The following is a 12621-nucleotide window of genomic DNA, read 5'->3' on the forward strand; positions in this document are numbered from 1 at the left end:
AATTAGAAAAGACTTGTTGATGAAACTTTGAATGATTATTTAGCCAACTCAGACTGCTTTAAGCATTTAAGTAAGGGGGGGGAGGCAGAGAGCCCTTTTAATGCCAAAATATCTTTTAATTGCACAGTTAGTCTCTAGAAGAACCAAGCTAGTCTCAAAATACATTTAAGGAACCTCTAAGCCCCCACATTAGGCCCAAGTTTCCATCAGACATAATCAATGTGAGACACTATAAGAACAAAAGAACTTGCTGGATGGGGCCAGTGGTAAATCTAGTCCAGCATACTGTTCTCTCAGTGGTCAACCAGATGCCCTAACAGGAAGTCCGCAAGCAGGATCTGACCGCAACAGCACTTTCTCCTCCCCTGTGGTTTCCAGCAACTGGTATTCAGGGGTATACTACCTGCAACAATGGAAGTAGAACATAGCCATCGTGGTGCTCAAGGCACTAACAAGACTGGGCACGTGGAATAATGAGGACTGGCAAAGCTTCCCACACTTGTGCACCAGCAATTTGGAGTGTGCCTTAGACAACTAATAATGGATGTTCTTTCCATGCTAATAATAATTAAAGGTTATAGTCTTAAAATACTTATTGTACATGGGATCATACATTTTTACTTACATTTATATCCCATCTTTCTTCCATGATGGAACTCAAGGCAGGATGCATAGAGTTTTCAGGCAGTCTCCCATCCAGACACTGACTTCTGCAAGGCTGCTACATCCTTTGTGTCCAAACTATGCCCTAGGGCCCATTTGGGCAAACAACACATATATATACCTCTGTTGTTTCCAGCTGTTACAGGTCAATATGTACTGGGATCTACAATGAGATGGAAGACTATAGGCAAGGCGGGAAAATTATAGGTAGAAGCAAAGGTCTGGCTGCCACAGGAAGTCAGTAAGATAGAGCAGGCTGGTTCACGTACCAAAGCTGCCACCCTCTTCAGAGGTTGACTCAATCAAGAACTAGGCTGTTTGTCAATTAATAGGAAATTCAGGTTGTCACAGTTAAAACTGGGTTGGAGGAGAATGGGAAGGGACAGAGGACTCTTCTTCCTCCACTGACAAATGGTAGAGAAAATTGTTTTCCCCATCAATATGGGAAGGATCAGTTCAGTTATATTGGTCATGACAGGGCATCTCCAATCTTCATCTCCTTATTAAGTCTTTGCACACAAGCTTCATTCATAATCAACAGCATGTCTGCATAACCCTCTACCATCCTTCCTATCATTCATATTAGATTCACTCTTGCAGAACAGAGGTGCTGATTAAGCAGGCCCTAACCCTACTAGGTTGCAGGAGAAACATCCTCCCGAGTCTAGACTCAAGACTCCTCAACATCTGAGAAGGAAAACAAAAATTAAGCTTTAGAGAATATATGCATTTATAAAGCTGCCGTCATCATTTATGACACAAAATAGGTCTTTAAAATGAAGCAGAATCTGACAGTAACCTACAGATTAAGTAGTCTGCTGAGACCTTAGCTGAGGCAGATCACAACCTGCTTCACTGTAAGAATACTTAAAAGTGGAACTGGAGACCCTCTTCATTTTCATGGGAAACCTAAAGTACCTGGTATTTCTTCCTCTACAACCCATGCAACGTTTTTGAGACATGCCATTCCCAATACAGTCCAAGAGAGAGAAAGCAGCCATAATTTTCCTTTAAAAAGATAACTGGAACCATCTTAGACTAGGTATTATTCCAGCAAAGTTGGAATTTGCTTTAAGGATTAAAGTAGATGTTACCCCCAAAATATTAAGAAAAAGCAGCCTCAGAAGGCTATGACAGGAACCAGAACACTAATGTTTATGCATGCAGTTACCGGTAACTCTTCCTCTCCACCGTCTGGTTTTTCAGCTCAAAATTGCCCCCTACCTGTTCCCTGCCCCAAGCTGCTTTTCATTAAATCTCCTCTCAGGAGATTGCATGCAACATTCAGCCTTGGACTAAGATAAAGCAACCGAAAGTGTTACTTACACATTACAGCTATTTCCTCAAAAGGATTGCTTGGAATTAGGCTTCTAAGGCAAGCTTGGGCAGCTAATTCCCTGCAGTCCCTCTGCACAGAGAAACAGCAACACTGACACACTTTGCTGTAGTGACTGGTCCTGCTTGCTTCCCTTTTCTCTCCCCAGCACTGCAGTGCACCTTTGAACAAACACACAGGCAAGCGAAGGCAGCTGGAATCTCAGCTGATTTGTCTTCTTACTTATCCCCTAATTACAGGAAGTAAAAATGAACCTTGCCAAGGAGAACTCATGTTTCATGCATACTCAGAAGTATCTCAACATTCACCTCTCCTTTTCTTCCCTTTCTATGTAACTTCACAACAATCTTATTATCAATAAACCATGCCCACCCCACAGTGAAGTTTGTGCAGTCCCAGGTGTTATCGTTCCAGGGCATATAAATTTTACAAAATCAAGGTCCTTAATTATTCAGGGCCGTATTACCAGAGCAGTTTTCCAGTTACAATGTAGGCCACAACCTTATCAAACTCAAAAGATTAAATGGAGACCTGTGCAGGTAATTCTGCATAATGCAGTCCTGTGCTCCAAAAATATCCAGTTATGAAACCATGTTTCAGTGAAACAGCCTTACAAAGCTGAATATGATCAGAATTCCTCCTTCTGGCCCCAAAAGATCAACACACCAAAAGGGAAGGGCATATTTCATAATACATACTTGAGTTGTACCTATAAAATGATACAAATAAGTTATTAATTTAAGTCTTAATCTTGTTTGAATAAAGAGGAATTTTCATATATTCATGCACACACACACACATGCGCACACGCACACACACACACACACTCTTAAAGTGCCCACCCCAACTTGAATTTGTGCCTGCTTTCAAAAATAAGAGCTTCGTCAACACTGTGGAGTTGTTTTGTGCCTGTAGAAATTAAATATTGCTTTGCTTAGCCCTTTGTAATGGAATTCACTTCCTACCCTGAGAGAGGGATGGGGCAGAGATCTACTCATTTATTGCTCATAGACCTGAGAAAAAATGGGGGTGGGGGGGGGGGAGTATCAGTGCTTACTCCTTTAAGAAAGAAGGCGTTTCTGTGCACTGCAGGAGAAACTTATGTACATTTTTGGGGTCTCTCAGGGATGCCAAAGCATGTTAAACTAGCTAAATCTAGGTATCTAACCTCAGATATGTTTCCTACTTGAAGTAACCTGGAAACCTTGTTTCCTCCCACCCACCCCCATCTATTTATGTACATATTAGCAGTTTGCATGTAATCCCTGCTACCGAGGCACCTTATGCATCTTGTTAAAACACAAATGGCACTGGCTGATGCCCCGGTGAAACTAGACTAGTTTTTGCTACACATAAGAGACAGCTCTACAGGTCCTAATAGGTAAGGCAACACCAGATAGCTCTACATTTACGTAGAGTTAAGTTGACTGGAAAGAGCCCTTTAAACCATAGGAATCACATAAAATTCATGCAAAAATGATATGCAGTCTAATGCACAGATTTGTTAATACACGGTCCAGGAAAATCAGTCTTCAAGGTTTAGAAGCTGCAAGTCTATTCCCGAAAAAGCAAGGATTTCAAGCGGCTCCCTAGAAACATCTTTGTGTCCAAACTGCTGTTACTTGTGTTCCCCTAGAAGGTCATCCCTAGGCACTAGCATTCCGCCACAGGACTCTTTGGCTCGTTCTATGGAGCAGACCTGAGGAAAGCATCTCAGCTGAGCAGTTCATTGATCAGTGTTCAGCAAGTTCCTAGATGATGTTATCTAGAAATCAGAGAGCTGCTCTGCGATTGGTTGGAAGATGTTGTTGCTCCACTGAGCTGTGAAAATCCACTGTTGCAGGATTCCAGACTTGTCATGGATCCCCTGGAATAGAAAGAAAGAAAGAAAGATGAAAGTTAGTGGGTTGGGGAAGGGTCAACAACCAATTCACCTTCACTTCTTCCATGAAAACCCCAACAGGATTGGTAATCTCTCATTTGCTGCCAAAAATCTAATTCCACCTTGAAAGAAAACATTTTAAGTGGCAATCCTGATAAATCCTATGAAAGCAGAAACTGGTAGCAAGATTAATACCATCACCATTTTCCATGCTTGCAGCTATCCAGATATGCTTAACTGGATCACCTGGAAGACACATACCAATAGTGGAAAGAGACTGGTGGCAGAGCTCTGTTGTCCTGGAGAACTGAGTTCACATGGTGATGCTCCAAAACAGGATTAAAAAAATTGGGAATGCATTCACATTATTGGCACTTGTGAACTACTGGTGTGTTGCAAGCTTATTATCTTATTAATTGAGCAAAACATTATATTGGATTAAAGGACAAAGAAGTAGATCAAAGAAAGCAGCAAGGCAGTTATTAGAAATCCTGCTGATAGCTTTCAAGAACCATACCAAGCACTGAGTGATGCCCGTCATCCCCACATATAACAAGTCATGCAATGGCTCCTCCTGCATCCCTCCTACCTGAATTCCTTGGATGCAAGCACCTCATAGTAATACATAATCTTGCACTTGTGGTTGGAGACCTGGAGTGTAGCCAAGACATCATCAACCCGAGAGAGGCTGGTCCCAGCACAGGGCGTTGGGCTGTGCATTTTCCACTGGAGGATATAAAAGCCAGGCCAACGAGTCACATGAGAACCCTGAAAAGTGATAGATAGTGAGAAAACCAATCAGGTAAACATAAAGGATTTATGTTTGTTTGGCTTTGTTTCAAAGCCATCTTGGCATCTTGAAACAAAGGCCAAAAATTGAAGTAAAACTGATGCATGCAGGCCAGGGGAAGTCAACAGGTAGAGTCGTTAACACTTTCCAACTAACTGGGTCTTTTTAGCTGAAACAGGGATTTGCAAAGTGTGATCCAAACGCACATAATCTGAGGTTCCTTGCAAGTTTATCAGGGGCTCCTCAATGACAAGCTTAGTAATGGTAGAGGAGCTTGCTGGGCCAATACCAATCTTTCCCTGCAGTGTGCAGTCAAAGAAGAATATTGGGTGTGCACAGGAATGCACACCTTCAGTTCATACAGGGCAATGGTGAAGCTTAGCCAGGGCCCTTCATGAATTGAGCATGTGACATAAACAAGTTCCACTACAACATGCCAGGATTCCATTGCAGATTTGCAGGGATTCCTTGGCAGATATTGATATGGAAAGATCTTAAAAGGAAGAAATTTTGAAACCCATTCCTCTAAGACATAGAACTTAATTCTGTGGAATAGGTTTTCCCCCTGTGTTTAGTCAACAGTAATAACCAGGGCATTCTACTGCATAAAGTATACTGGGCTTTAATATGAGAAGCCTGGGTTCATGTCCAGCCATTAACATATTAGAGGGCTTTTGGCAATTCACTACTCTCTCTGGTTCAGTTTTCCATCTATAAAAGGTAAACAGCAGCAACAAAAATAAAATGCAGTGAGAGGGGGCACTTCACTGCACATTTAATATATTATAAAATATGTAACATCCCAGAACTAAGTGCCACAGGAAGCTTTTTTTCACAGGACAGTTGGTGGATCAAATATGCTCACTAGCAGTTGATATCAAGAAGCTCCTCACCCATGTTGGAATTTCACAGAACAATGAAATGGCCTTATTTCCAAAACTGTTTTGAGTTTGTAAGCCACCCTGGGAATATTTAATGATGGGTACCTACATTAATGTAATTTTAAAAATGAAAAAGGAAGTTCCCAAATATTTATGACAATCAAACCACAAAGGCCCAGCATGAGATCTTAGGCACGGAACCGCAACTGACCTGGATGCTCTCGCCTTCACGACACACCAGCTGGGACTCCACACGGCTATAGTCCACCCCCAGGACCCAGCTCTTGCCTATTAGCTGTATATTATCCCCCGCAGTCAAAGCATTTGGCACTGTAGGCTCCTTGCGGCAAATCTCAGGTGCTCTCTTGGAATGGAAGAGGCTGAACACGACATCTCCTTTCAGAATGTCGAAGTCCCAGGTGATCACCGATTCACCTTCCAAGATTTCCACAACTATCTAGATTAGATAAAAAACAACAGCATCCATCCTGTTCAATTCAGTGCTGGCGTTGCCCCAAAAATCAATTAACTAGTGCAGCAACATCTGGCTCTAAGCAACACAGAAATGATTCTCCTTTTTGGGAGGAACTAGCAAACTCAATAAATATATTTTAAAAATTATTCCAATTTTCTCCTGACTGTGAAGAACCTAAGCACAAGATGCCAAGCCTCACACACTAGCTCTGTATTTGTGGACAACAGTTCCTCCATGGGGTGCCCCGGTTCAGAATGTATATTAGTTGGGTAATAGGGCTTAGGGAGATCTTAAGTCACAGCCATCCACCAGCATTCCTACCAATACCAGCCTGAGAACTTCTTACAGAGACTCAGAATAACTATAAGTAGGAAGAGTAGAGTTTTAATTCTTCCAAGAATGAAGTATTTGGAGCATATACATCAGGAATTTGAAGAAATGCTTCTAGACCCCAGGCAATGTTCCTTTCCTTTACAGCATCTCCAAAACCCCACCTAAACCTAACTGCCAAATCTAGAAAAGCACAGAGCATTCACCACACACACATACATTTTGGTCTACTACTTTCAACACTTCTGTTGACCAGAATAACTTCCTCATCCTACCTCATGAGGAGCACCTTTGAATATATTTGCAGAGTGATAGATGGTTTCTGTCCAGAGGCGGATATGATCAGAGATTTCAGGCTCTTCATCTGTTTGATAGAGTGATTTGGGAACAAGGCCACCTTCAGGCACATTACACTGTGGGATGGGGGAGAGATGGGGAGTGAATTTCAAAATGCAGATCAGCACTTTAAAACAATGCCAACTGACAGAATATTCCCTACCATTTCATACAGCACAGCCTCACCTTCCTACTATTTAGCAAGTAAAGTGAGAGAACAGAAACAATCTCATCCCCCACCCTGCCCACTAAAGCACCTTTTAACTAGATGCAAACAAGAATAGATATAGCAACCAGATGAATTCTGAAAGCACTTTTATTATTTCAATCTCACTCATTCATCCACATATACATATACATACTTTAGAGAATGACCATTATTCGGACTCGCATGTCCTCAATCTTGCTGTCAATGAAGTAGAAGGCTGGCTGATAAAAAGGCTTTGCCAAACTAAGAAGGTAAGAGGGTCTACTGTAAATAGTAGGAAGCCTAGTCCAGCCTAGAAGCCAGACAGCAAAAAATCATGGAAGCATATTCTACATATTTAAGACAGACACTGCAGTCTGTCTGCTGCTCCTTCAAGACGGAACATAGCAGAAAATGGGACAATGCAGTTATGCAGTTTGTATGAATGTATGCAAACATTAATTTGCAAGACTCATTTTGGGGATTACGGTTAAAGAGCAAAAAGGCAGAATCTGAAGAATAACAGGGAGTTTGGATCTTCAATTTGGTACAGTGTGTCTGTATGCTGCTAGATGAGCTAGAATGCACTGTGAATAAATGTGTTGCTCTGTGAATTTTCTGCTTGTTTATTAAAAATATGTACCTAAAATAGCATAGCATTTAAAAATAGCATATTTTTAAATTGTCTAAGTTTGAATTTTAAATTGCTGCCCTGCCCTGTGACCTTAGGGAGAAAGGCAGGCAAGAAATCAAATCAATAAATAATCTCCAAGCAATTAACAAAACAATGCAACAACATTTAATAACACTTATGTTGAAGAGGTCACTCACTCATTTATAATTGAATCTGTACTATGATAAACCATCCAGTCTGAATTTTTACAATAGTTTTGCCAATTGCCATAAACAGTACAAGTGTTATCTGAACTATGATAAACGATTCATAAGGCAAACCAAGCAGTTTTTTTGCCAACTGCCTGAAGGGGAAAAAATAACTCACCAAAGCATCTTGAATTCTAGAAATTTTAGAAATAAATCACTAATTCTGCTCTAAACAGGGTGCCCCCTGAGGCAGGATAGAGATTACAAATTACAACATTGACAATTGAATGGATCTTACATCAAGGATATAGACAGCACTTTTCTTTTGGCAAACGAAGGACACAGAGACAGTAATGTCTCTGCAGGCTACTGAAAACATTTTTGTTAAAATAAGTAATCTTTCCAAGAGAAATATTTTGACTTTATCCAAAGGCCCACATATTGTCCTCCTGCACTGTGTAACAACCCAAGTAATACTGTACAGCAAGTACTAATAATAGCAAAAGTGCAGACTACCATGCCATATTTGTATACAGTTATTAAAGCTTCTCTAGCCTTCTCTCCAAAACTAAGAGTGAAGGTTATGCCCTGATGTTCATACAGAGCTCAGCACCAACAGGAGCTTGTATCTCAATTGCACACAGCACACTAATAGAACTAAACATTTAATAAGGATGTAATGTAAGCAAGATTAAGTCTCACCTAAGAATTTTGTACTACACACTTTCTCCAAACTTACCACACATTCTCCTCCAAGGAAGTCTGGAATCACATCTTTGTCAAGATAATCCACGAGCCCTCCAGGTCCCTGATAATTGTTGCCACTGTAAATGAGGAACTTCTGCCTAGTGTTCTCATTGATAAAGGGACTCACCTGAAATAGAATGTAAAAGCTATTCTTCTCAGGACTCGTTAAAAAAAGAACGGTCAAGTCCCAGCAAAAAGCATTTTAAAAACTCAACCCGCAAGCCAGTCCAAACAAGTCACTCTTGGTCTTTAGCAAGTCTATAACTGAAGGAATATTTTCTTGTGGTAGGGTGGACTTGAAGAACTCTCTGTAAATGCTTGAAATCTAGACCTAGTGATGTTAAAAAAGCACTCTCTGTTGAACTTAGAAACCATAAAATGAGATGAGTGAAGAGGCAGGCTTTAATGTTGGGGTTAAACCATGTAACACTTTACCAGTCAAAGTTTCTCCTATAATTGAATAAGAGGGAAAAGTAAAGATACTGGAGGAAGATGTGCTCCACAGAATCATAGAACTGTACAGTTGGAAAGGATCCTGGGGGTCATCTAGTCCAACCCCCTGCAATGCAGGAATCTCAACACACAGTCCCTCATCCAATTTGAAACCATGCCGGTCCCTGATTAGTTTTGCAAATGTGCTGGCAGTTTTTTTGTACATCACCAGGAGGTATATTCAATGTTTCTCTTCTAGGAAATAAAGGTGCTGGTACTCATCATGAAGTTGTTACAGTAAGTGACACATTTTTAACCAGTGCTTTACTTCTAGAAAAAAAGATGTCGGTACTGTGTACCCTTGAATACCCCCCAGAAAAAAGCACTGGGTATTTTAGAGGAAGACTAAAAAGTTACATAAACAAATCAACAGTGCCAAAGTTAATCAGCGCAGACCTTGCACTTTTGAACCCAAGGACTATCCCAAACAAGATATGGCATTATTACCTGTAATACAGTAATACAGTAACTCTCACTGCAAAGGTGTTTTACAGTTTACAGTTATCTTCATTCTGGCACCAAAATATAAATTCTGCATTAAATAAGTTGCTACTACCTGGACAGGAACCTGAACCCAGAAAAGACATATCCTTGTCTGTCAAAACAGAACTCATAGGTTTGCCAATTTCATTCCTTGGTGGGACCCAACAGACTAGTAATATCTTCTCGTTAAGGCCAGAGCCAAGAGTAGGTAGCATCTCCCCAGCACCATCACTCACCAGAGTCCATAGAACAGGGAACACTCTGGGTGCTCGCACAATCAGAAGCCTTCCCAAGGTCTCTGGGTAGTTTTCTTCAACCACTTCAATAATTCTAAGGAGTGCTTTTACTCCAGGGCGCCAGAGGTGGCGCATGTTCAGCCCTTCAAGGTCAACGAGACAGGTCCAAGATCTGAAAGAGGTGAAATCCACAAAGCTGTTTCTCAAGCTACGCATTTGGCATTCAAAACCAGAAACAACGAATACAATCTTCCTGTATGAGGCTTAACGGTGTTTCCACAAGTGCTGAACAGAACAGTGCATCTGTAAATGGCACTCCCACAAATTTGTAAAGTGTGAAAAAAGCCACCGTACATGGTAAAGGACCCCTGGATGGTTGAGGCAGTGTTTGTCCACAGACAGCTTTCTGGGTCATGTGGCCAGCAGGACTGAACCACTTCTAGCACAACGGGACACTGTGATGGAAACCAAAGTGGACAGAAATGCTGTTTACCTTCCCGCCGCAGCGGTACCTATTTATCTACTTGCATTGGCATGCTTTTGAACTGCTAGGTTGGCAGGAGCTGGGACAGAGCAACAGAAGCTCACCCCATTGCAGGGATTCGAACTGCCAACCTTCCGATCGGCAAGCCCAAGAAGCTCAGTGGCTTAGACCACAGCACCATAGAAGTGACAGGTTCCAGATTAAAATGCATCCTTAGCACTAGCTGTGAAAAGAATTCTGCTCTGAGGACAAGGCATCAACAAGCTTTTAAAAAATGTTCTCTTGCTGCCAAGGTTTACATGAAGCAAAAGAAGAAAGGTGTCACTGCATAACTGCGTGGATACTAACGTGATTGGGCGGCCAAATAGATTGGTGTTTTCCTCACACCTCCTTTGTCCTTCCTCGTTAATTGACAGTACCTGAAAGGAGAACAAAGGAATGACTTCAGTTACTAAGGAAGATCCTCATACCTTCTCTAAATTTTAGGCTTTGCAAGTTATGACAAAATTTTACTTAGAACTTTGCAAGACCAATTAAGACCCTGTTGTAATATTTCAGGTTATAAATGATAAAATCTCCCCATTGTGTATTGTTGGCATCAGTCTGTCTTCAGAGACAATGGAGTGCCCCTGGGGGTGATGTCAAACCAAAGGGACCTTCTCAGGGCACAAGCCTGGGCACTGTGTATGAAAATCAGGGGGTGCCCAGACAACAAGGCATTCCGCTGATGTGGTCCAAAAGAAAACAGAGCAGGGTTTTCCTTCTCCAAACCTGGGCTACGTTCCCAGATTGATAAGCCCCATCTGCCCCTCACTTCCCTCTAAAGCACATGCAGAAACTGCCTTCTTGGGTACTGGACCTACTGAAGCCTGAAGCTTTTCTAGAGAAACCATGCATAGATAATACAAAGGCAGTATCTCCTTACATGACGAAGGAGTGACTCCTCTCCCAGTGCTTTCACAAGACCTTTGGTGTCCATCTGACCAAGGCGAAGTATGTAAAGTGGCCTTCCATCTTTAAAGACAAAAAATAAACAAAGCAGCTGAATGAATATGTTTTTGCACTGTTTGTGTCCTACTGTACTTAACTGGGAATATTAAAAAATTAAAGGCATGATTGCCCAAGTATGTTCCCATCCAATTTCTTTTTGGAACACAGAGAACATCTCAGGCTGCTTCGCTACATTTGCCAACTTGTGAAATGTGAAATTTATCAACTCTGAAAATGCATGCAGGGAGGTAAGAAGTTTAGAGATGCAACACAGAAGAACAGGGGATGGATTCTACTAAACTTTACTGATTACATCTGACCATTCCTGTGTTACAATAACACTTCTTGGTTTCTTGCTTGCACACTTTCAAAGATTAAGCACAGAAGTACTCAGAGGTGTCCTTAGGTGACAGAGTGACATGTGGCCTCGGTCAACCCACATAACATAGTATGTCCCAGGGCACAGTACGCTGGCTTAAAGTGAGCTTCCCACCTTTGTCATGGTAATGCCAACCACCAGTATAGTATTCTTCCAGAAGAGAAGGTGGTCTCCATGTTTGCAGGATGTAGTCTACTTGGTACTGCTTGCGCCAGGTCAGTGACTGGCACAGCATCTCTCGAGCCTTGTCAATGTTGAAGTCACGAGCCCTCAAAAAACGGAGGATATGTTCATCTTTGGGTATCTGAGCAAAAGAAGAAGAAGGCAAGGCTCATCCTATTGTCAAAGGCATGACCCTTTAAAGAATTCCTGCAGAAGAAGAACAGCTCATATGTCAAATTTTGAAAACACAAACAAACAAACTACTGTCCTCATTAACAATCTAGAATATAGTGGTACCTCCATTTATGAACTTAATTCATTCCGGAGATCCATTCTTAACCCGAAACCGTTCTTAACCTGAGGCGCCGCACCGCTGGCGTGCGACTTCCGCTCGCATCCTGGAGCAAAGTTCGCTACCCAGAACACCTACTTCCGGGTTAGCGGAGCTCATAACCCAAAGCGTTCGTAAGGAGGATGGTATGTAACCCGAGGTTCCACTGTACAACTAAGTTTAGGCCCAAGTTATCTGTTTCTTCTGTTCTGTCTAGCGATTGCTGCATTTTAATCACCCAAATCAGGCAGCACCAACACAGGTGGACAACTTGCAAAAGAGCTGCTGGAGGAGAGATGTGTGGAGACCCTAGAAAGAACTGTGAGTAGAGGGGTTTTATATTTGCCACAATTTAGACCCCCGGGGAAACTTAACCAACCTAAGCTGCTGTAGTGGGGTGCTGGGTGTGTGGAGAGTAGCTGAATGAGACACAGCTGTGGGCAGCCTGATTGGGCTCCATCAACCTTGGTGACTGCCCATAATGGTTTTATTGTGTGTTTCTGTAACATTTGTCATTGTTTTTAGTGTTCACTGCTTAGAGATATTTATATATATTAACTGATATAGAAATGGTCTAAACAAAAACCTTGAACAATTTCAGCAATGTGTAAAATA

General features: G+C 41.7%; 1 protein-coding gene across 2 annotated transcripts in view; it reads right to left on the reverse strand.

Moving 5' to 3' along the window:
- Positions 1-2401: 2401 nt before the first annotated feature.
- Positions 2402-12621, reverse strand: part of SEC14L5 (SEC14 like lipid binding 5) — a 38454-nt gene continuing 28234 nt past the window's right edge. For both annotated transcript variants that reach the window (XM_083584630.1, XM_083584629.1), the window contains 9 exons: positions 11628-11817; positions 11070-11158; positions 10493-10563; positions 9661-9832; positions 8442-8576; positions 6633-6770; positions 5764-6009; positions 4471-4649; positions 2402-3866 (listed from right to left, as the gene is read on the reverse strand). In XM_083584630.1, the coding sequence (XP_083440756.1) occupies positions 3761-3866; positions 4471-4649; positions 5764-6009; positions 6633-6770; positions 8442-8576; positions 9661-9832; positions 10493-10563; positions 11070-11158; positions 11628-11817 (1326 nt within the window). In that variant the 3' untranslated portion in view covers positions 2402-3760. The remainder of the gene's footprint in view (positions 3867-4470; positions 4650-5763; positions 6010-6632; positions 6771-8441; positions 8577-9660; positions 9833-10492; positions 10564-11069; positions 11159-11627; positions 11818-12621) is intronic.

This window comes from Podarcis filfolensis (genome assembly GCF_964270895.1).
Source record: "Podarcis filfolensis genome assembly, chromosome: 14".
Taxonomy (NCBI): Eukaryota; Metazoa; Chordata; class Lepidosauria; order Squamata; family Lacertidae; genus Podarcis; species Podarcis filfolensis.